General features: G+C 42.1%; 1 protein-coding gene across 1 annotated transcript in view; it reads right to left on the bottom strand.

The window, feature by feature from the left end:
- The window catches only part of KIF20B (kinesin family member 20B), a 434,415-nt gene that overhangs the window by 212,418 nt on the left and 197,160 nt on the right, over positions 1–24,837 (bottom strand). Inside the window, exon 19 of the mRNA XM_069239865.1 lies at positions 14,839–15,001. Within this exon, the coding sequence (XP_069095966.1) occupies positions 14,839–15,001 (163 nt within the window). The remainder of the gene's footprint in view (positions 1–14,838; positions 15,002–24,837) is intronic.

Raw genomic sequence — 24,837 nt, 5'->3', positions numbered from 1 at the left:
GTACAACTTATTAGGGTCCAAAAAAATAATTTTTCAAAAGTAATCACAGACATCAAAATGTCCTCAGCAGGCCACCATTCCTGTAACTGCTGAGATCCCCAATTGGTCACTGTGACCTACATCATTAATGTTCTTGAGGTAGGTCTCTTTGCTACTCACTAGGAACTGCAAGTATGGAACTAAAGGTTTCATACAAAAGGGATAGAGATTTCCAGATAGCAATTCAGATAAAATCGCTATTCGGAAATCGCTATCCCTAATCTTTATGCATCTGGTCCTAAGACCACAAAAGGCTGGGGTTAAAAAGTATAAAAAGTAAACAAAGTGAAAAAAAGCTAACTCAAGTGGCATTAAGAATGATCTCTCATCCACAAAACCATACAATGGAGAACAAAAACAAGGCTTGAGACATGGTTCACGAACTTCCTTTTTATACATATTTTTTGCCATTTCAAGATGCCAATGCATTTATGTTCGAAATGGGGTCTCTAGTTGGCTGTTCCAACAATTTAGTTCCAATCTGTTGCACTACAGTATTATTGGCAATATATTTTCTCCTCTATCCAGCTTATCTCGTCGTTTTAACTTCAAAAATACAATAAAGACCAGATGAAATACAAAAAAAAGTAGTTACAGAGCCAATGGATTCATTACTCAGGTGTGCTCTGTATCACCAGACAACTGAAATACAAGGATTGTATTGAATACATTCAAAGTAAAAAGAACACAATGTCAATAAGTGAGGTGCTTAAGCCATCCGCTGATGAGACTCAAACTAAACCTAAAATAAATGAGATGAAAATCGGTGGGATGCCTTCCCCATCCTTATCCTGATACAGTCATTAAAGAAAAACAAGCATTGGCAAACCCATAAGCGTACGTCAGCTGCCACCATTTCCCTTTGCCAATGCTGGTTTTGTTTTGTCTTAAGTTCAGTAAAACTTAACTGCTGGTGAATCTGCTATGTAATAGTCAATCTAAAAACAAAAAAGATTTTTTTTGTAAAAGCAAACTTGTTGAGTCTCAAAGTGCACATACTTCCATAGTAGCAACTGGCACTGAAGGGAACTACTTTGTGTGTGTATGTTCTCCTTGTGAACTCTGTGCCGTTACCCAAAGGCTAAAGTGGACTGACCCTTTCCCATGCTAGATGCTACAGTGGATGAAGAAAAATGTAAATGTCACAATAGCAGACCAATAAAGGAAGATAGCTAAAAGCCCATATTAGTAAGTGTGGTATACATTTAATTTTAGTCAAATCTAATTTCTTGTTAACGCCAATCCTAATGATGCTCCCACTGCAAAAAACAAACAAATGGGGCTGGACAAGAAGGGTAGAATGCTTGCTGGGTATAATATAACAGAACAAATGTGGCCGTTTTAGGAAATCCGGAGTAAAACAAAAAGAAGGGGAAGAGCCACTTGCATGCCTTAACGTAACAGGTTTACAAAAAGACATCTCCCAAGTAACCTAACCCCCACGCCTCACGCCGAGCCCCAGCAAGCTAAGCCTCAACCCTCTGCCACAAGTTAGAGGCCCCAGAAACAGATTATGCTCGCAAGAGCAAAGAACCCCCTGTTGATTAAACTTCCACTTTTGAGCAATCACCGAGTTGCCAAACACCACAGGGACTGGATGACACCTTCCTTCCTGATAGAATCTAGAAATGTTTTGCCATCTGTTTAGATCGCACAGAAAGCAAATATTTAAGGCGAATACTGTGGTTTCTAGGCCAATAAATCTCAACCGGAGCAATGAAATGTCCTCTGTCCTGAGGCAGTAAACAGACTGCTATCCGTGTGTCTTACACACGCCACCAACTCCCTCCACACTAAAAAAAAAAAAACAGGTGAACGGTTGGACACGAGTTCTTTGAGTGGCCCAGGCAAAGTGTTCACCAGCAGATTAGTGAGACCACGAAGAGTAAAAGTAACCAGATGAGCCTGAATAAGGTTGTGCTGGGGGCTGTTGAGTCTAACCCACGAATGGAGTTGAAAACTCGTTTGAAGTCTGGCTTTTAGAAGTCGGTGCCCCATGTAAGCAGCAGGTTTTAGGCTCCAGAAAACTATAGGAGAAAAATACTACAGTTCAACAAGATGAACATAAGATGCATACTCTGTCTCTGATAAAGACGAACCTTTACAAATACAGTCTGGCACAAATCTCTTATATCAAACCTTGCATTCATTAACAGTATTGTGCTGAAAAGGCATCAACATGTGCTTAGAGAGGTTCAACGAGAACCAGAGAGAGGCATTCAGAGCAAAGGTGACGCTCTCTTGTATTTTCCCTGAATACCTGGTATTGGTAGGATCTAGGGAAGAGCAAGCATTCTTAACTACTTCTTAAAAGACGAGCTTTGGAAAGTAGCATAGCCTCCCACTCTTAGTCTCTGGGATAAGTGTCACAAAATTAAGTTCAGAGGATAGAATTTTCACCCGTTGCAAATCAGTTAAGACTGATATCAGTACTGGAGCTAGCGCATGGTTTGCTTGCTTCCAGGAAAAAGGAAGAGGACCTTCAGAAAATTTAGTCCGAAGTTGTTGGCTCACTTTAAATACTTTTACACCTAAGCAGATTTAAAATATCTCCAGACACACACAGGAGGCAAAGATATGGCGTTAAACAATTTTGTGACAAACTCATGGTGGAAATATCACCCCAGCAAAAAAGAAAAAACATTGGTAAGGCATCACTGTTCAGGAGGGTTATTGCAAGTGTGACTGGTATGAGATGAATGTGCAAGGCCACAAGCAAGTCTGCTTTAGTTGGGGGTGGGGTTTGAATACTCCATGGGCTTGCGTCCTACTCGATCCACAGGTGGTAATGCTATATGACACTATCTGTAGAGTCACCTAGTAACACAGCCTCCTGCAAGAGAAAGGTAGCCGCTACCAAACGGGCAGAGATAACAGTATGCTCACAATCATCCTTACTAGTATAGGCATTAACAAAAGGACTAAAGGTACAAAAAAGGTATATAAAATGCATTACATCCTTTTAGTCACAGAAGGATTTCCTTACTTTCGGAGAAGCAATCTCAGGAAAGTAATAAGGGAAAGAAAGTGCAAGACCAGTAATAAAGGTACATATAGAAAAAATAAAATGAAAAAATATGATACTGTGCCATAAGACAGACGAGATATAAAAATAATATACACATTTAGACACTTGGCCCAGACCTTGTTTAAATATTGCCCTTTGCTTTACATTTATTGTAAGTTACTTCCTAGGAAGTCTTCAGATAGCATGTCGGCAATTCAATAGTTTAACAACGCATTGAGGAGTGAGTTAAAGGCCATGATAACTTTTTTTTTTTTATGTGATTTCACATGGGCTTCTATTGTTCTTGAAGAGTAAGGTTCAGGTTTTCCAACAACTGGTATCTGTTCTCTGGGACTCTTGTTTGAGAAGTTAAAGTTCAAATTAAACTTTACAAGATTCATTCCAAAGGAAAGCAAGATGGCCACAAAACTACCAAAACAAAATATAGAGCAACCCAAAAGATCAAAAGGGCACACGCTGGAGCACAAAAACAACCTATCTGAAAAAAATTGACAGATTCAGTTTTTCCTAATAAGAGAGGCTGAAACCAGAGTGGCGGAAGAAATTAATTATTAACGTTTTTGAAGTGTGAATGCTGGAGTAGGTCACAAACAACCACTCCTGGAATTCTATAATAAAGGGAATATATGATTTCTCTTTATGCACACCGTAATGTGTCTTGTGCGTTTTAGTGGGTGGGGGGGGGTTATGGGGGGGATCTTCTTCTGGAGGGAGAGTTGGAGGGGGGTAAGATGTTTGGGACTTAGGACACAGGGGGGGATCTACAGAAAACTGCTTCAAGTGTCTTCTTGTGCTTTTTCTGTGCTGGCACCTTAACTTGTAATACCTAGATTTCTGATGTTTTCAGCATATTAATCATGCTAAGAGAATCAGCTCCAATATTGTCATGAGATTTGGACAGCATTGTATTCTGCCTACAGGAAACATACCTAAATGAAGACTAGCTGTGGATAGGTAGAGGTGGAAGTTTGGGGTAGGCAGGGTAAGTGTGGAGCAGGTTTGCAAAGTATCAATGGAGTATGAGTAGTGGGAGGGCTGAAGTGCTTTGAGACCGGTGCACAGAAGAAATAAGTTAGTTGAAGTAGTGCATTGCCTGCAAGATTAAACACAGCGTAAGATGTCGGTTGGGGGTACACAAAGGGCGGTGTAAAAATCTGGCCGAGTCTAAATGACTGTGTGCGACATAAATAAGGGTATAAAATGTGGCACTGAGGGAGGCTGCCACTCCAAGCGGATACGATGAAGGTGTCACAAAAGGCACGGGCATAAAGGTAATTTTTCAGTACAGTAATATGACAAATTCCATTATATTAATCCTCGCTCCTACAACATATTTGCAAGCAGTCTAGAGGCTCAATAACGTTGATGCTAGCACTTCATTCAACCAAATACTTGTTCAAGGTGCTCAGAGGAATACCAAGGAAGCAATCTTAAACATTGTCAATGACGATAGTGAGGGACACTGGCCATTCCACTAACACAGAAAGACGCACATGTGCAAATTAAATATAAAATAAAATGTAAGCGAAGCGCAATAATGCTTAATCTTGAGAACAAGGTCCTAGGTACAATGCATTAGACATGAATTGACCTAGGAGGTAAGCTGTTCACAAAGAAATCACATCTAGAACAATTTGAAACTCCTCATTCAAATCTAAAAAAATGTTACAACTGTGGCACTGTCAAATGTTGATCACAACTTGACGTGCACAACTCTTAAAGTTACAGATGTATGTATTATTAGGTGGAAGACGCCATAACTCAGGATGAAGTTACATTAAATAGAGTAAAGAGAAAGAGCTGATTGGCTGACCATACTACAGGCTTATTGTCTTCGGAAAACTTGACCCCCAAAATTTCATAAAATCTTCATACGGAGATCGACTGGGAGATGCAAAACAAGTTTTTTTTCTTAACACAAAATGGATAGTTGATGTGGTGCCTCAAGTCATGGAGAGGAAATCTGCAGTGATGCTCTTCATCAAAGCAAAAAGACCATTTGATCATATGAAAGTTTCTCTTCTCCAAAGACCTCTTGAAAGCAGCTTTGGGCGTTATGTGTAAGCCAAGTGAAGCAAGTTATAACCTCTCTCATTCTCACTGCAAGGGATTGGTTAACAGATTAACAGACAGCTGTTCAGGAAGGGAGAGGGAGTGAGTACTCCTTTTTCCTCGCTCATGTTGAACATGGAAACTCTGCCTATGAGAATGAGGTCTAAAAGATAGATCTAAGGAATTATACGATCAGTTTGAGTTTCCAACCTTGAAGGAGCCAATAGCATATATCTCACAACTGGTGAAATTAGTTTAGGTGCAGTGGAACCTGCTGTTATGGTTCACACTTACCACGTGGAAACGGAATGTGCTCCTTTACTTACACACCAGGCAGTTTTGTACTCATTGCTCATTTCTTATTTTTAATCATGTGCCCACACGGATAAGCACGAAGACTCAACATAAAAATACACAGAGAAGTTAAACACTCCATACACATACAGTCCCTACCAGTAGCTCTGCTCTTTCGGCCTTTGTCAGTTTACAGGGTGGGCACTGAAAAATAATACTCAGTCATTCACTCAGCTTTACACAATGCCCTACTTTAACCACTCTATTCCCAAACACCATAAGGACCTTGCATTGGAACAAATGGATTTTGTGGGGAAGTATTTGACAGCAAGACTATTACAGAAGATGGGTAACTTGCGGTTCTAATGGACACATTTTACTTGTCTTATTAACAAATGCAAAACAGTTATGAAAATAAAATCTGCAAAATGCCACAGATGGGCCAGACCAAAAATCACATTCACCCAACCATGTATCAAGACAATAGTGCTTAGTGAATATATGCACACATGCATGTGTATGTTATGCAGATTTCTAGAGCACACTATCATCAGGAGGTTATCCTTCCGCTGAGCAGTTGAGAGTTTAGACACAGCTAGGGCCGTAAGGGGCCTACTAAAAAAAAGTCAGGTCTTCAGCTTCTTGTGCAACTCAAGAAGTGAGGAAGAGGCTCTTATGTGTAGCAATAGGACGTTTCACGCTTTAGGAGCAACGTAGGAGAAGATTTGACAGCCAAATCTGGTATTTCGTATGAATGGGATTTGTGCAAGTAGGAGTCCAGACAAGCAGAGTTATCTGGAAGGTTTATGAAAGCAGAAGCTGTTGAGGTACGCTGGGCTAGTGTTATTTAGTGCCTTGATATTGTGGATGGTGAGCTTGAATTGTGATTGAATTGTGCTTGCTTGTGAATGGGGAACCGGTAGAGCTCATTCGGCTGTGGTGTGATACGAGTGCAGTTTTTGGGAGGTATATGCAACATGTATATGTGAACATATTAGTAAGTGGAGCACCTTTTGCAAGGCACCAGTGACGGCTTGCCCTGAAGTGGAGGGCTCCTTCATCCCTTTTGCTTTTACTTGGCTAAATCATAGAGCATCTCCATTTACATTACTGTGCATCAACAGTGGCTTGTTGGGATGTGCCTTGATGTTCTGACAAATGGATGACACAAATAGCCGTCCATACCCTGGGGAATGTTCAGAGCAAGACACATGCCTGGGAGCCAGCAATAATCACTGTGGATGTGGGATGATGTGGTGAACTTCGACTAGACACAAATTAGCTCAATGGTGGGCTAAATTTGAGGCAGAAACTGAAAAGAGCCATGTCAACGACATATTTCAAAAGAGGTCAAAGATCATTTGGCTCAGCTCAACCCATCAGACATTCCGGGACCAAGCAGCGCTGAGGACTTTTTAAATTAGGTGAAAAATACAGGAACCACGTAAAGGATTTTCTAAAGAAATCAGCAAGATAGTTACTGAGTATTGACAAAAATATGGCCAAACGGTAACAATGCTATTACTGTAGAATAAAGTCCTGTCATTTATGTTCTCATTATTTGCATATTGATATTTTCGGTAATAAGTCAAACTGTAACGTCTACTTTGTAATACTGCATTACAGTTAAGTAGATACCACAGAAGGCGTGCAGTGGAACACAGTGAATGCCTGCCTTTCCTCGCAGTAAGTGAAGATAAAGTACGGGCACTAAAGCACTGTGTGCAAGAGTGCGAGTCACAAAAACACACATCCTGCTGTCAGCACACAGACCCGCTGCCCAGGCATCTAAGAACCCACTAACTCAGACTGAGGTAAACCAGGTGCCCTCTGGTGGAGAAGGCACATACGGACATAAAAGCTGGGCTGAGGGAAAGGCAATGCAGCGCCAAGCCCATAAAGCGCCTAATATCACAGGGTATACATACCTAACCTGTCTTGCAGCTGTCTTTACAAGTAAACTGCTCTACATATGAAGCCAACTATAACCATTTTTCAGTTTTTTTCTTCAAAGTTAACTGTTAGATTTGTAATTACAGCCTTCAGTCAAAATATACTCGTATTTGAAAAAAGGTATCTCGAAAGCGGGAAGTGGCAGAGCAGGGAAGAGTTGATCACAAACACGTATGCAGAACAGAAGATGGAGGCACATAATAAAACTATAGTAGCTGGAAAGAGTGTTGGGAGAAATCCCTGGAGAAACGTATGTGGGGAAAAAGAGGACAAGAGGGATAACGAATGGAGGGAGGAGCATTCGAGGAAAGAAAGATAGGTAAGGCAAAAGGCGAAAAGCGCAAAATGGTATTCTGAGAAGTAGAGATGAGTGTGCTGTTACAAACAATAAAAGAAATAAGAGAGTTACACGCCAAGGCCCATCCATCCATATAGTTCATGTATTTAAGGGCATTATCGTGCCTCTTTTTATCCCTGCTAGTTATGGGAGGCCTTAGTCAGTGCTCAGGGCACAGCCTTCAGCTGCCCTCTCCATCCTAGACCGCTATCCACCTCCTTCAGTGGCTCAGAGTCCAGGCTGGGTGCAGGGCATAATAACGAGGGTGCATTTCCACGGTCTGCAATCCGGGAGGGAGGGGGCATGGGCTCGGGTAAGAAATCGCTTATAACTTCATTCATTCCTTAATGCTGCCAATAGTGATGTAAGTGATGTCAACAGTCATGTCATGCATGGACATTCCGGATATCTAATGTGTATACATCCAAGAAAAGCTGGTCTAGTTACACGCAACCTAAGTATATAATCTTGCACTCGAATATCGATCAAAATCTGCGCACTTTCAGTTCTGGATCTCCCTACAGTAGCAACAAAGAAAGAACTAAGTGTGTTCCTGATGTCAGTTTAGACATGCGGAGAACAGCATTTCTTAGACGTTTTGCTTTAATGATTTTGTTCTGTAGGGAGAACAAGGTGTTTTGGTTTCAGTCGTGAAGGTAAAGGTAGCTGTTTGTCCGTTTTAACCTTCACAGGGGAAACCACTCTGATCATGTTTTATCTTCGGCCACTATTGCAGGAGTCATGTCAGCTGTCATGGGCCCCTTGTCCTGCCTACTGACTCTCTATGCAGGCACAGCAGAGGGTATAAAGGTAGAAACTGATCTAGCCTTCTAAAGTCGTTGGGAGGGTTAAGCAGCAGTCAAGTGTGGCCATTGGCTATTCACACATTCCCTACTCACGTCAGGAGAAAGCACAGGGAAGGGAAGAGAGCGGGCACAAGCATTATTCCACAGGCAAAGCGGAGTAAATTGGCATAAAGCCAGTGGGTGGCCTAAGCCAAATAAATTGCACTTCTTGGCCTTTCAAAACTGACTTTATCCTTTGCTCTGATTAGTTGTGGGCTGGATGAGATTTAGAGAGGGAAGTTTTCATAAACTGCATTTTATTGAATTTCAATGGAATTTTCTTGCTCTCCCATCAAATATTTCCCAGACATAATTACATTAAATTTGATAAGAAGGTACATCTTAGCCCAGCTTGTATTCCTTGCATAAATTATCATAAAACTATAACATGATATCTACCTTTCTGCTATAATTCACCTAGATTTTTGAGCTGGAAAGCTACTGGTTTTGACTCTCGGCAATTTAGGCTGAAAACATGTTTAAACTGCATGAAACATCTGTAATAATTGTAACCCATTTAAGTACCATATTTTATGTTCTATACGATATCTGTAATTTGCGCACAAACTGCACTGGCTGTGTAAATATCAAATTCCAAAGGGGAGCGTGTGGTGAAAATAAATACATTTATTATAGAAAGCAAACACTATGAAATGAGCTGGGGTAGAGTCATGCCACACTTCAGATTAGGGGCTGAAGAGAAACAAGCTAACTGAACCTGTTAGTATCATCAGAATGCTGAATGTTTCCTATACAAGTCAACTGTCACTGGGCCTAGCCGATGGTAGTCTTAGATGAACAGTGCCTAAATCGAAAATGCTAATTCAGCAATCAACTAAAATTTTAAAACCGATTTCGTGAGCCTAGGTGCTTTGTTACAAATTAATCTGAATTCTTTACAGGGTGTCAAGAAAGCATTTTTACAACGTAACAGATTAACAAAAACATTAAAAGTCACTTGTCAACTTGTATTTCGATTTTAAATGATAAAAGGGCCATTTTATAAGGCTGTACTTTTCCAGCCTTGAAAAAACGTTTGGTATGGTTGGCTTCATATATATGACTGAAACACTTACAAGACACCCTTAGAGTTTAACACTTCATCCCTTCATGAAGAAGCATTTACTCACAGTGAATTGAACTGTTCTTAGAATAAAAGGCATCCTACTAGTTACTGCCTTTGGATTTGACATCTACCTGCTAAAGAGAGGTCTGGCCCAGACCAACCCTTTGTCTTCCTGTCACTGCCTTCTATTTTAGCACCTCTTGGTCAAATTAATTACTACATTGATCAAATGACAGCTTTGTCACACGCCAGCCTTCCTATCCCTGCTCTTCTTTTGTCAGAAGAAAGCAACAACAAAAGAAAGCATCAGCACACTCTTCTGAGGGGCGGGGAGACTGGAAACCCCACTTTTCCCTAGAAGATTAAGGGCAGAGGGGCTTTTTTAGCTGCAGTGTAGGATTTGCGTTGGAAGGATTTCGCATCAGGAGTAGTAAGGCGCAGGAAAAAGATCCTTAGACAAACTTCAGTTACACGAAAAAAGTTTACCTTGGAGGTCAATCAGTCTTGGGAAACAGGAGCTGGATCATAATGTGTTAAAAGTAAGGGGTAAAGGAAGAGTGTGTGGGGATTTTGACATGATTGGTGTAGCAAGATTCACCAAAAACTGGTAAAACTTACATAAACTGCTAATACCACCCTATTGGCAGAGTGCTGCTTGGAACTCAAAGACATCTAAACACTGCCCACTGAAAGAATTCCGGTCTGCCTGGGGGAGGACTGAAGAGGGGAGAGTGCGACCCCTACTTCCCTTTTGACCTCTGGATCTGAAGAGTCAGGGAAGCTGGCCTCTTGCTAGCTGGTAACACTAAGAGGATCCATGATTCCTCTAGGACAAAACCTGCTGCTGCAATGCTGCTTTTCTCAAAATCTCCTGACTTATGACAATAGTGTGGACTGAAAATAAAGAAAACCCCAATTTTTCATTTTGACCAATGGCCTTCTGTTCAGGGGATTATCTGTTACAGTTTAGAAAGCACCATAATAGAATCTGGACATTTTTTAATGCGCTACGTTGAAATCAGTAATATTTTCTGCAACAAATAAAAGACGATGTGCCGAATGTTTTAAAAAAGTCATGGGGCCATTCTTTTGTAATAGTGCAAAACACATTGCATTGCCGTCACTGATAACTTTTGACAACCTGGTCTCCACCTTTAGGTTCATTTACATTTTGTGTCACTGAAATTATTAGATTGTTTCCCTTTCAACTAATTGTTGGGAGCCATGTTTTATTTCTTTACTTGTGTTTTGTTTGGCATAGCTCTTCATGCATCTCATATACGATTCTCACAGTAAGACTTGCTTCTGCCAAGGTACCAAAGGAAAACTCTGGGTTTAAGGTATAAACCTATTTTACTTCTGGGAATTAGATTATTTGATTGTCTCGGTACTCAGTCACTCCTTTTATTACAACAGAGGGCTCCTTTACTATAGTCCGCTTTTAATACCCATTCAAAAAGAAAAATTGCGACACGAATGACTGCACTGCTGAGTTTAACAATGTTACTGGAGACATTTTTACATGGTTATTATCTAAGTATATCATACCAAGACATATAATTTCATCAGTAAAAGAAAGGAGTTGTTTCAACCGACCATGAACAGCAGATGAATTTGAGTGAGCCACAAAAGAGTGTGATATAAGCATTCTTATCCCACCAAAAATGAACTTCTCAAAATATCAAAGAAGGGTATAAGACCTCAAGTTGCTTGTGTCCATTCATTAAGGATTCTTTATTCAGGCATATCTCCACACTAAAATACATCAGATCATGCCTAGAAGAACCAGTTTGAAAGTAAACAATATGCCTGAATGGGTGAGTTTCATTTTTCTTCTAGAAGGTAAAATTAACATAAGGAACTATGAAACTTACTTGATGCATTGATTGCTGTCTAGCTTACTGTGAACCTTTCTGACTCACTACAGGGAAAAACACCAGTCCCCAGAGGACATAAGTGAGTGTGACAACCACAGGTAGAGTATGTGAAAAGTGGCTGGGAATACTGCAACTTTCCTATGGCCATATGTCATTCTGTTACAATAAAAACAACATCACCATTGTGTTTCCACAAACATGAATACTTGTTTTAAGACAAGTATAAGGAGACAGCGGTGTCAGGTGCATATTAGATGGGTACAATAGCTTTTAAAAGCAACAACCCTAGACATGAGGGATTTGTTTTTGTTTATTTTATTTTTGTGTATGTGTGTATTTTGTTTGGAGGGGGCAGCCCATTGGGCAAGAGTCACTCCCCATGAGGGGCATATTACTGTTGGCCATATCTGCCCCCCCCCCCGGGGGCAGATCAGCCTATTTTTGGAAGGGCCATCTGCCTCCAAGGGGGCGAAAGCCCACCAGAGAAGATTTTTGTTCCAAAATAAGAGGGTGGGGGTATGGCCATACACCCACCCCCAAATAAATGGGGCCGGAAGTTTTTCTGCCCACTGGTGGCCGGATGGGGCAATTACCCCAGATCTACTCCCCGGGTGGAGGGGGTCAGAAAGCATACTAAATGCTAGGGAATTAAAAAAATATATAAAACAGTGGGTTGGTCGCCACCAACCAGTATGGGCCCGATTATGCCCCCACCCCAACTGAAGGGGGTAACAGTCTTTCAGCTCTCCCCCCCCCCGCACACCAAAACATCTTATTCCATAGCAAGCAAGAGGACATTTGATTAATTTGGGTTTGGGCCATGAGAGCTTGGCTAACTCTCAAAAACGTCCCACTTGGAATGGTGAGGGCTGCACTTTTTGGACACTGCTATGTAAAAAAATCCACAAGACCTAGACACATCTGAAAACTAAACATCTGGGTGATTCCAGGGTGGTGTGCTTCACCTGCACCTGCACCATTTTCTTACCCATAATGCCCTGCAAGCCTCCAACTTTGCTGGAAATCACAAATTTTTTCCACATTTTTGTGATGGAACGTTCCGGAATCTGCAATAATACGCAAAATTCCTACCACCCAGCATTGTCTCATCTATACTGATAAAAATTCTGCCCCATTTGTCAGCCTAAAAATGATTTTTTTCCCCCAAACTGCCCTTTTGGACCCGCTTTGGTTCCCTCTCAATTTCAACAGGTTTTTGGCTCGTCCCTGTCACAGGCACCTGGCGCCCACCTACACAAGTGAGGTATCATTTTTACCGGGAGACTGAGGGGAACATTGGGTGGTAGAAAATTTGTCCCGGTAAGGTGATCCCACACAGAAATGTGGGAATAATTTGATTTTGTAGCTAAATTTGAGGTTTGCCGAGAATTCTGGGTAAGAAAACATTGAGGGATCCATGCAAGTCACACTTCCCTGGATTCCCTCGGGTGTCTAGTTTTCAGAAATGTTAGGGTTTCGTAGATTTCCCTATATGGCTGCTGAGCCCAGGAGCAAAAACGCAGGTTCACAACCCTCCCCCGCAAAAACAGGTAGTTTAGTATTTGATCATTTTGATGTGTCCACATAGTGTTTTGGGGCGATTCCTTTTGCGGGCACTAGGCCTACCCACACAAGTGAGGTATCATTTTTATCGGGAGACTTGGGGGAACACTGGGTGGAAGGAAATTTGTGGTTCCTCTCAGATTCCAGAACTTGAAATGAGAGGAAAAGGTATTTTTTGGCCAGATTTTGAGGTTTGCAAAGGATTCTGGGTAACAGAACCTGGTCAGAGCCCCACAAGTCACCCCATCTTGGATTCTCCTAAATGTCTAGTTTTCAGAAAATGTGCAGTTTTGGTAGGTTTCCCATGGTGCCGGCTGAGCTAGAGGCCAAAATCTACAGCTCAGCACTATGCAAAAAACAAGTCAGATTTCAATGTAAAAATGTGATGTGTCCATGTTGTGTTTTCTATCGCCACGTAAGTGAGGTACCATTTTTATCGGGTTACTTGGGGGAACACAGAATAGAAAAACAAGTGTTATTGCCCCCTTGCTTTTCTCTACATTTTTTCTTTCCAAATGTAAGGCAGTGTGTAAAAATGACGTCTATTTGAGAAATACCCTGTAATTCACATGCTACTATGGGCCCCCGGAATTCAGAGATGTGCAAATAACCACTGCTTCTCAACACCTTATCTTGTGCTCATTCTGAAAATACAAAGGTTCTCTTGATACCTATTTTTCACTCTTTATATTTCAGCAAATGAATTGCTGTATACCCGGTATAGAATGAAAACCCACTGCAAGGTGCAGCTCATTTATTGGCTCTGGGCACCCAGGGTTCTTGATGAACCTGTAAGCCCTATATATCCCTGCAGCCATAACAGTCCAGCAGATGTAACGGTATATTGCTTTAAAAAATCTGACATCGCAGGAAAAAGAGTAAAACGTGCAGCTTAATGGCTGGTTTTTTTTCATTTCAATTTCAATATTTTTTTATTTCAGCTGTTTTTTTCCTGTAGGATCTACACATTACATCTTGCTGAATTCAGAATTGTGTCTACTTTTCAGAAATGTTTAGCTTTCTGGGATCCAGCATTGTTTTCACGCCCATTTCTGTCACTAACTGGAAGGAGGCTGAAAGCACAAAAATTAGTAATAATGGGGTAAGTCCCAGTATAATGCCAAAATCGTGTGGAAAATTGGGTTTTCTGATTAAAGTCTGCCTGTTCTTGAAAGCGGGGAAGATGGTGATTTTAGCACCGGAAACCCTTTGTTCATGCCATTTTTGCAGCCCTTTTCCCATTTTTTTTTTTTTTAAACTAAAATTTCACAGTAATTTGGCTAATTAATTGGTCTCCTTCAGGGGAACCCACAAAGTCTGGGTACCTCTAGAATCCCCAGGATGTTGGGAGAAAAAAGACGCAAATTTGGCGTGGGTAGCTTATGTGGACAAAGAGTTATGAGGGCCTAAGGGCGAACTGCCCTAAATAGCCAAGAAAAGGCTTGACACGTGAGGGGAAAAGGCCTGGCATCGAAGGGGCTAAAGAGGGACAGAAAAGTATTATCAATGTAGAAGGTAGAAAAGCTAAACAAACTACAAGCAGCAGAGGGAAGCAATGTGCCCCAAAGCAAATGTTTATTATAAATTAATAACAGAACACTTTAAAACAATAAAACCGACTTAAAAAATAAAACTGTTTTTGTACTATTTTCTTTTTAGATTGTTTGCAGAAATCTTGCTCCTTCTGATTTGTCGTATCCTGCGGCTGGTAACATGAGGCCTTTGCACAGGCACATTAATCACATTTGGGAAGACCTGCTTCTCAGTGGGTACATAAAGGGTACCTTTCTTAGCAGGTGGCTGCTCCTCGAGCATGTGCCGACTTTCTGCAGGTCGCTTTCTTGCATCTGAAGAACCCACGGAGGGGCCACACGACTGGATTGAGTCTCGTATACCACCACCATGAATGCACAGCATTTCACCTTTCATATGTCTCACGGTTTTATCCTAAAATAAATAATAAAACTGTAAGTGAACAAACTTTTTAGTGGAGGCATAGTGAGATTAGAAGAATAGAAGAAATGTGAACGTTTAATATCTAGATTACAAAAAAAAAAAAAAACATACGAAGCATACAAGATGGGAACGTCAAACGTATTAGAATACTCCTCTTAAATTTTAAATGCTGAAAAAAAGCCCCAAAAAGTGAACTAAACGTTTAGATTCGACACGATCCCCCTCCCTCTACTGCAACAAGCATTCATCCCTCTATACAAGTTCTGCCTGTTCCCTATCTTTCGGTATGTCGATTAAACAGCATAAAAGACTGTCACTGATCAGACTTTGACCGTGGATCCTGAGGTCAGTGAGACAATCAACAATTTCTTTTGATTATATCACAACACACTGGCAGGCAAATTCCACAGCATGTTACTCATTTATGTTACTCCAACAGCTGGCATTCTGCAGACACTAGGCTCCTAAACAACTAGTACAATGTAATCTGGTGTCTAAAGGCCCCTGGACTCTTCAGGAGGCTCAGTGCGAGCAGTAAACCCGTAGTTCAAAGGAGCTGATGTTAAGTTAAATCGTGGTACATTAACACAATCCGCACCCCTGAAATAAAGATCGTCTGTTTAGCTATAATTGAGAGTTTTACTATTAAACAGAGCACTTTACCCACATCATTAACAATTCTATGTTCAGCAAACACTTTGCTAAAGTAGCAGAAACTAGACAACCCAATAAAACAATGTAAAATCATATGCTCATAAAACTTTCCCAAACACTATATTCAGTCCTTTATAACTAAATGATTGCATAATCCAGAAAGTTTGACTGGGTTTAGTAATGTTCGCAATCCTGTCCTTTTCACAAATGCCGCCCGACTGCGAAAAACACACCAAAAAGGAGGATGGCAATCCCCTCTACAAGAGTGAGATACTTTGTATTCATTTAGCAAACCTTTATCGTTTGTGAGCCTATTGATCGAACACACTGAAAACAAGGTAAAACAAATCCCCAGTAAAGCTCGCGCCTCGCGGTGTGTTCGGAAGTTGAGGAGCCCATTTCGCCTGCGGGCGAAAAAACTCAAACAGCAAAACATTGCACTTTGCTGCTTTAGGTACATGAAGAAGCTGTAGCACTTTCCAACTGTATGACTTTTTAGAATTCCTTGCTTAATCAAACTTGAATACCTGGGGCCTATGCCCAAGAGGACTGCAACAAGTTACGGAGAAGCTAAGATTTTTGTGACCAGGATCGGGTACTTGCGCCATGACCTAATAGCAACCCAAGTCTGTGTGTTCTCCGGGTTCAGACATTTAAGAGAGCAAAGAGCGAAAAGCGCACAAAACAGAAAGATGAAGAAAAACCCGCCAAGAAGGGAGAAAGCAAGAACACACAGGAGCAGGAGTAAAGGGGCAGCAGTGTCTAGTAGTGGATTAAAGCGGCATGAGGGGGATTGACGGCTACGGAGCCTTGGTATTCAACTCATGGGCTTCAGAGCAGAGATCTGGGCACGGGCACTCATTCTTTTTCAAGCTAGGCACTGGTTGCCGACATTACTCCTCCCATATGAATCCCCTTTTATCGCCCCTGCTGAATGTGCCTGTATAGCTGGTATAATTATTTTTTAATATCTTGATTTTCCCAAACACAAAATTAATTTTCAATTCGCGCTTCACTGACAAAAAGCTTTCCTTCCCTTTTTAGAAGCTAGAGATATTATTCATTTTTTTCCATTTACCTGGAGTGGTGCTTTTCATTCCGTGTTACCCCTCCCTTCCACTTCAATCTATTCGATACTCTGTTCACATTGTATTTCGTCTCAAGACCTTTGATCACATTATATCTTATCTATCTCGCATGTGTAGTTTTCCCATTTGACTTCAATTTCATTAGCTGGCTACTGTTTCACATGTATGGAAGGCGTTACTCATTTTTATCTCATTTAATTTACATTTCCCAACGAAATTTCTTGTCCGCTGGTCGAGGTCCACTGACTGGTCCTCGCCCTCCCTATTCTGCCTTCGGTTTCCGATTCTTTGTCTTGTTAAGATGAATACTTTGGAATAAGCTTTGATTTCCCGCGCACTATCGCCAACAACGGCGTTTTTTTTTTTTTTTTTAAAGTTTCACAAACTATCTTCTCTACTAGGCTCCTTACCCGTGTAGAGCTAATCTGTGCATTTAATCTTCTTCGTTCGTGTGAATTTGTATTTGTTCTCATATAAATCCCGTACTGATTATCTCGGTTTCGGTGCTCTCAGTACAGATACACGGGCGCTGGGCCCTTTGCAAAGGATCCTTCCTTCATCACACAAATGGCATTCTTAAACCTGTTCACAGACAACCAAAGGTAACCTTATCGACAGCCACAGCGAGACTTCTCGCAACAGATTCCGTGTGTCACCTTCCATTGTTCAACATACTGAACAACAGAGGTACAGGTCTGGCTTCAAAGAAAGCAAAACACTCACAACGAGGCCTCCTGGCTGCCCAAACCACTGGAATTCCTTTACAGAACGAGAATAATGTGTGCACCCTAAAAACTAGTAAATGCTATCATCGATTAGGACCATTGTGGAGAGGCATACAAAAGGAAACTTTCTCTAACCACTTCAACAGTAGTTCCTGGACAGCACCATTTTGTAATTTGAGGGTTGCCTCAGGATCAGAAGCCCAACAAATGATCAAAAATAACCGAGCACTGGAAAGGCCATCAGGTCTCAGCTTCTCATTGTTACCTGAGACTTTGGCTTTGACAATGCTTTTTGCAGATCATGTTCCCTACTGGCAAAAAAGAAAAACATGCTTGTTTTCAGATGCATGAGCATCTGCTAAATTATAAATAAAAGTGCAGTGAGTCATACATGCAGTGCGTAGTTTGAACCAGAAGGTTGGAAAAAACTCCCAAGTGTGACATGAAGAGGCGTGTAGTGTGTGGTGGTGGATTCAAAAGGTTGGTAATAAAGCTGTGCTCCAGGGGAGAGGCAAACAAAGATGAAGGAAAAACACTGAATAAAAAAAATAGGCAAATAAAATTAACAATAAAATAAAAAAATTGTGCCAAATGCCCACTGTAAGTATTGGTATTGACCAGAACAGATTTTAAACAGACAGTTAAAAGCTGTTTGGAGGTAAGATTTAAAACGACAGGGTAACTTACAAAGACAAAGTGAAAATAATAGTTCTGGCACAGTTACACAACAGACCATCGTCCTTAAAGTACAGAAAAGCAGTAGGACACTATTTTCAGAAATAATTAGAAAAAATCATTGCTTTTTTCCTTCATACTTTGTCATTAAGAAGACAATCTCACTTAACGCTCCACATCACGTTAATGCCCCAATTAATATCAGGATTCTTCACAGTGCCATGTACATTTTCTACAGTCGTGCAGAACAATTCTGAACACGATAATCCAATGAACCAAAAATCAATCACTTACTCAAGTGAAGGTTAAAAAAACAACAAAAAAAACACTCCAACCCAGAAGGTGACGGTTAATCCCCTCCACACCATAGACGTAACAGTTACGTCAATGGCTGCGGCGCTAAGGACATAACCGTTACATCCATGGACTGGCTCATGGGGGAGCGCTAGCGCTCCAACTAAGCCTTCCTCCCCCCCTCCCATTGTCAGGGATGGAAGGGGAATTGCTTCCCCTTCCACCTTCAACCCCCCCACCGACGTCTGATGACATCAGCACGCAATTGCTTGGCTACCAGCGCAATCGGAGAGAAATGCTTTGCATTTCTATTCCGATGCTGGGGCCGGGCCCGGTATAGAAACATGAAAGGAAAGGCCTTTCCTTTCATGTCTCTGAGCATTTCTGCTGCCCGATCATGAAGCGATCGAGCAGCAGAAATACCCACCAGACACCAAGGATGTCTTTAAAAAAATTAAAAAAATTATGCATAAGGGGAGCAGCCTCTTGGGCAAGGGCCGCTACCTGGGGGGGGCAATATATTATTAGGCATTTTCTGCCACCTAGGGGGCAGATTGGCCTATTTTGATTGGGGGGGGGGGGGGGGGGGGGGGCAGAAGCGACTAGACGCCAGGGATTATTATTATTTTTTTTTTAAACCGTTAGGAATGAAGTGGAGTGACCCCTTGAGCAAGGGTCGCTCCCCTGGGTCGCTCCCAGGGTAGCTCATTTCTGACCCCCCCCCCGACAGATAGGCCTATTTTAATTAGTGTGTGTGTTTTGTTTGAGGGGGCACATTACTGTTGGCCATTTCTTGGGGGCAGATCGGCCTATTTTTTTTTATAAGGTTCAGAAAGTACACCAGACACCACAGGTGGGCAGATCGTGCAATAATCCCCGATCCTCTCCCTGTGTGTGGGGGGGGAGGGGGGCAGAAAGCCTACTGGATGCCAGGGAATAAAAAAAAAAAAGATAGATAGTGGGAACGTGGCTACCAACCAGTACAGGCATGGTTATGCCCCTATCCCAACTAAAGGGGGTAACAGTCTTTCAGCTCTCCCGTCACACACTAAAACATCTTATCCCACAGCAAGCAACAGGACATCTGATTATTTGGGGTTTTGGTTTTACATTTGAGCCATGAGAGATTGTCTAACTCTCAAAATCGTCCCACTTGGAATGGTGAGGGCTGCATTTTTTGGACTTTGGGTCGCTGCCATCTAGACAAATCTACAAGACCTAGACACATCTGAAAACGATACATCTGGGTGGGTCCAGGGTGGTGTGCTTCACATGCACCCGCACCATTTTCTTACCCATAATGCTCTGCAAACCTCCAACTTTGCTGGAAATCATACATTTTCCCCACATTTTTGTGATGGAACCTTCCAGAATCGGCAGGAATCCACAGAATTCCTACCACCCAGCATTGTCGCATCCATACCGATAGAAAAAGCTGCCCCACTTGTCAGCCTAAAAACGTTTTTTTCAAACTGCTCTTTTGGACCCGCTTTGGTTCTTCCTCATTTTAGACATGTTTTTGGCTCTTCCCTGTCACAGGCAGTTGGCCCACCTACACAAGTGAGGTTTCATTTTTACAAGGACACTGAGGGGAAAGTTGGGTGGTGAGAAATTTGTGCCGGTGCGGTGATCCCACACAGAAATGTGGGAACATTTAGATTTTTTAGCTCAATTTGAGCTTTGCTGAGGATTCTGGGTAAGAAAACACAAGGGGGGGGGGGGTGTCACACCTTCCTGGACTCCCTTGGGTGTCTAGTTTTCAGAAATGTTTGGGTTTGGAAGGTTTCCCTAGAAGGCTGCTCCTCCTAGATGGCATTTCCTGTTGCAGGCACTAGGCTTACCCACACAAGTGAGGTACCATTTTTTTTTTTAATCAGGAGACTTGGGGGAATGCTGCGTGGAAGAAATCTATGGCTCTTCTCAGAATCCAGAACTTTGTCACCGAAATGTGAGGAAAAAGTGTTTTTTTTTGCTAAATTTTGAGGTTTGCTAAGGATTCTGGGTAACAGAACCTGGTGAGAGCACCAGAAGTTACACAATCCAGGGTTCCCCTAGGTGTCTAGTTTTCAGAAATGTCCAGGTTTGCTAGGTTTCCCTAGGTGCCGGCTGAGCTATAGGCCAAAATCCACAGCTAGGCACTTCGCAAAACACAGGTCTGTTTTCTTTGGGAAGATGTGATGTGTCCAAGTTGTGTTTTGGGGCATTTCCTGTCGTGGGCACTAGGTCTACTCACACAAGTGAGGTACCATTTTTATCGGGAGACTTTGGGGAATGCTGGGTGAAAGGTAATTTGTGGCTCCTCTCAGATTCCAGAACCTGCAGTCACCAAAATCTGAGGGAAAAGTGTTTAATGCCAAATTTTGAGGTTTGCAAAGGATTCTGGGTAACAGAACCTGATGAGAGCCCCACAAGTCACTCCATCTTGGATTCCCCTAGGTGCCCAGTTTAAAAAAATGCACAGGTTTGGTAGGCTTACCTAAGTGTCGGCTGAGCTAGAGGCTACAATCCACAGCTAGGCACTTTCCAAAAAAACATGTTCTATTTCAATATCAAAAATGTGATGGCCTACCCACGCAAGTGAGGTACCATTTTTATCGGGAGACTTGGGGGAACACAGAATAGCAGAGCAAGTGTTATTGTCATTGTCTTTCCCTACATTTTTTCCTTCCAAATGTAAGACAGTGTGCAAAAATGCGTCTATTTGAGAAATGCTCTGTAATTCACATGCTAGTATGGGCACCATGGAATTCAGAGATGTGCAAATAACCACTGCTTCTCAACACCCTATCTTGTGCCCATTTTGGAAATACAAAGGTTTCCTCAATACCTGTTTTTCACTCTTTATATTTCACCAAATGAACTGCAGTATACTCTGAATACAATGAAAACCCATATCAAGTTACAGCTCCTTTATTGGCTCTGGGTACCTAGCGTTCTTGATTAACCTACAAGCCCTACATATCCCCGCAACCAGAGGAGTCCAGCAGACGTAACGGTATATTACGTTTGAAAATCTGACATCGCAGGAAAAAGTTGCAAAGTAAAACGTGGAGAAAAATTGCTATTTTTCACCTCAATTTCAATATTTGTTTATTTCAGCTGTTATTTTCTGTAGGAAAATCTTGTTGGATCTACACAAATGACCCCTTGCTGAATTTAGAATTTTCAGAAATGTTTCCGGGATCCAGCACTGGTTTCACACCCATTTAAGGCACTAACTGGAAGGAGGCTGAACGCACAAAAAACTAGTAAAAATGGGGTATGTCTCAATAAAATGTCAAAATTGTGTTGAAAAATGAGGTTTTCTGCTTAAAGTCTACATGTTCCTGAAAGCTGAGAAGGTGGTGATTTTAGCACCACAAGCCCTTTGTTGATGCCTTTTTCAGTGAAAAACCACGAGCTATCTTCTGCAACCCTTTGTTCCCATTATTTTTTTTTTTTTTTAAAATTTTTGCTGTATTTTGGCTAATTTCTTGGTCTCCTCCAAGGGAACCCACAAACTCTGGGTACCTCTGGAATCCCTAGGATGTTGGAAAAAAAGGATGCAAATTTGGCATGGGGAGCTTATGTGGGCCTAAGCGCGAACTGCCTGGCACCTGAGGGGGGGGAAAGGCTTGGCAGCAAAGGGGTTAAGAGCATGAAGCCAATATGTCCACAAGATCACATCTAGGAACAAATAAATCTTTTAAATATAAATATACATAAAAATGGATTTTGGGTTACTACCTTTCAACCATCTGCTTATTTGGATAAGGCTCTTTAAACAGCTGGTCTAAGATATCATTGAACATACATAGCAGAGCTATTGGCTATTTGTTGCAGCATTCCACAGCCTATGGAACGAGTGCATTGAAGTGCATGGGAGACTATTTTACAAGTACAAAATACACTAAATTATCACACTTCACATTAAATACTGTATCTCATACATGCCATGTAAATAGAAACCAATATTTATTTAATGTAGGAGGCATTTCTGGTGATTGCTTTTCTAATAACTCCAGTGGCAGCCTAGCACTTATAGGGCCTTCCACCTGCTTTTAGTTTATAAAATCAAATTGCCATCGTGGAGTCAAACAATCCCAACATGATAAACAACAAATAGGTGGTGTGTGAAATGTTCAACTGCCAATCCTACTAGGTTCAACAAAACCACAACCACAATGCCAGTACCATTCGCCACCAACATATGCTAGTACAACCACCAAACCTAAACAAAACGGAAATGTTACTTACCTTTGGTACCCCCCCCTTATCTGGTAGAGACTGTCTAGCTACAGATTCCTTAAGGTAGGAGGATGGCTCACTATTTACTGCACTAAAATGAAGTACACTGTGGATAAAGTCCTGTGTATCCCCAACTGGTATTGCAGAGGCAAAAGTAGATAGGACTAATGCTCTATTCTGAGGTAGTGTGGGCGAGCAGTTAGGCTTATCAAAGGGAAGTGCTAAGCATTTGTTTTACTCACATAGGTAGTACATGAGACACACACTCAAAGAATAAATCAGACCAATTTAGAAAAACAACATTTCTTTTTACAAGTTTCAAACCCAAGCACTTAGTAATCAGGCAAGTAGACTTTCAATCATAAGCACTGTGCAGTTTCAAAAATCAACAGTGCGATTTTTCAGTTCAGCAATGTTAACCTAGGGGAGGAAAACAAGAACACTGTTTTGCAGGTAAGTACACGACTTACAAATCCAGTCTTCTGGGTTTTAGGTCAACACCAGGCAAGGTTCAAATCAGTACAGAGAGTTCATACAAAGCAGGCCAGGTGTAGAGGTCAAAGTCTGGTGCCCAATGTTGACCAATGGAGACTGATTTTTTTAACGCTGCAGGCTTTGAAGCAGAGCCCGTCAGAGTCAACCCACAGTGGACTCATACTGAGAATCGCTGGGGAATCTTCACAGGATCGGTGGGCCACGTGGACTTAGGCTGTGGGCATCGGGTGCAGAGGTGGGTCTGGAGGCAGTTTTGTGGTTCCTCAGGGCAAAGTTATTTTCTTTTAAAGTTGATTTCTTCTAGAACAGGTCAACTGTTCTCAGGAGATCTTGATCTTTGTCAAAGGCAGGCAGTCCTACCAAAAGCTTTGGAGGTTGCTGTGCTGCAGGACTGGTCATCTTCTGGCGCAGGGCCTTTGAGGGTTGTTAACAGGCCGGCAGGGCTGGAGCGGAGTCAGCTGGCGTCTGTAGTCTTCTCTGCGGGTCAAGACTGTAGTATCCGGCTCTTAGGTCATGAAGAATGTGAATTCTGGGATTAAGAGGTGGCCTCTAAATACTCAATTTAGGGGCGTTACCGGGAGTGCTAGGCGGTAGCCAATGGGCTGACCACCTTCAGGATGACCACACCCTTCTTATGACCATTCTGCTGGGAAGTGGGCATAGCCCAACCCTAGCAGCCTAATTCCTTCTAAACAAGATAGAGGAATTTAAAAATTAGTGTCCACTTCAGCTCGTCCACCTTAGGGGTGGGACTGGCATGAAGTGGGCACTCCTCCTAATTTAACTAATGTTTCCACCTGTGCTGCTGCCAAAAGTGGAGTCAGGACAGGGGGGCTTGTCATCGCCACCATCTGGAGAGAACAGGTTGCATTACAAAGGCAGCAAGACCTTTGAAGCTCCCCACCCTGGAATGTCGACCCTCCGTGGGAGAGGAGGTCACACCTCTGCCCAAAACAAGCCTTTGTTTTGAGCTCTCAAAAGCATTGGCTCTCACCTCAGGGGACCAGAACTCTGTTTCAGGTGGCTGCACTGGTTTTGACCAGTCAGTGTCCATGCTAGGAGTTGGTGGGTTTTCAGGGGGCACCTTCTAAGTGCATGTATGAAAAAATCCATCACTGGATTCAGTGAGTGTTTATTATTACAAAATGTTGGATACCAAACATGCTAATCTATCTTCAGTGAAACCGTCATGTAGATGGGGAACTCGTAATGGCCAATGCCCAGCACATGCACTTAAAATGCCTTCCCTGTTCACTTACTATGTCTGAGAATCGACAAAGAAATAGCGGGGGCATATCTGCTCATGTGGGTATGCCCTCACATGTAATATAATGCACCCTGCCTTTAGGGCTGGAAGGCCTGTTGTAGGGGTGACATACATATATTGCATGTAAAGGGGAAAGGACACACAGGCTGTGTGCGCCATGTCGTTTTCATTTTAGTTCTGCACCAAGACATGCAGCCTGCAAAGGCAGCTCTCTGTGGGTTAGGTGAGGGGTTCCTGAGGGTGGCAGTAGTGGCGCTGCAGACCCCAGAGAGCTTCCTTAGCACCCCAGGCCCTAAGTACCAGGGGTACCATTTACTAGGGACCCAGTGTACCAACACTCAAAGCCACATCAGAAACCAGGCAAAAAGTGGGGGCTAACCATGTCAAAAAGGTGCTTTCCTA

The sequence above is a fragment of the Pleurodeles waltl genome, chromosome 6, assembly GCF_031143425.1.
Source record: "Pleurodeles waltl isolate 20211129_DDA chromosome 6, aPleWal1.hap1.20221129, whole genome shotgun sequence".
In the NCBI taxonomy this organism is placed as follows: domain Eukaryota; kingdom Metazoa; phylum Chordata; class Amphibia; order Caudata; family Salamandridae; genus Pleurodeles; species Pleurodeles waltl.
Note: the sequence above shows the minus strand (reverse complement) of the source record. Positions and strands in the feature narration are given on the sequence as shown.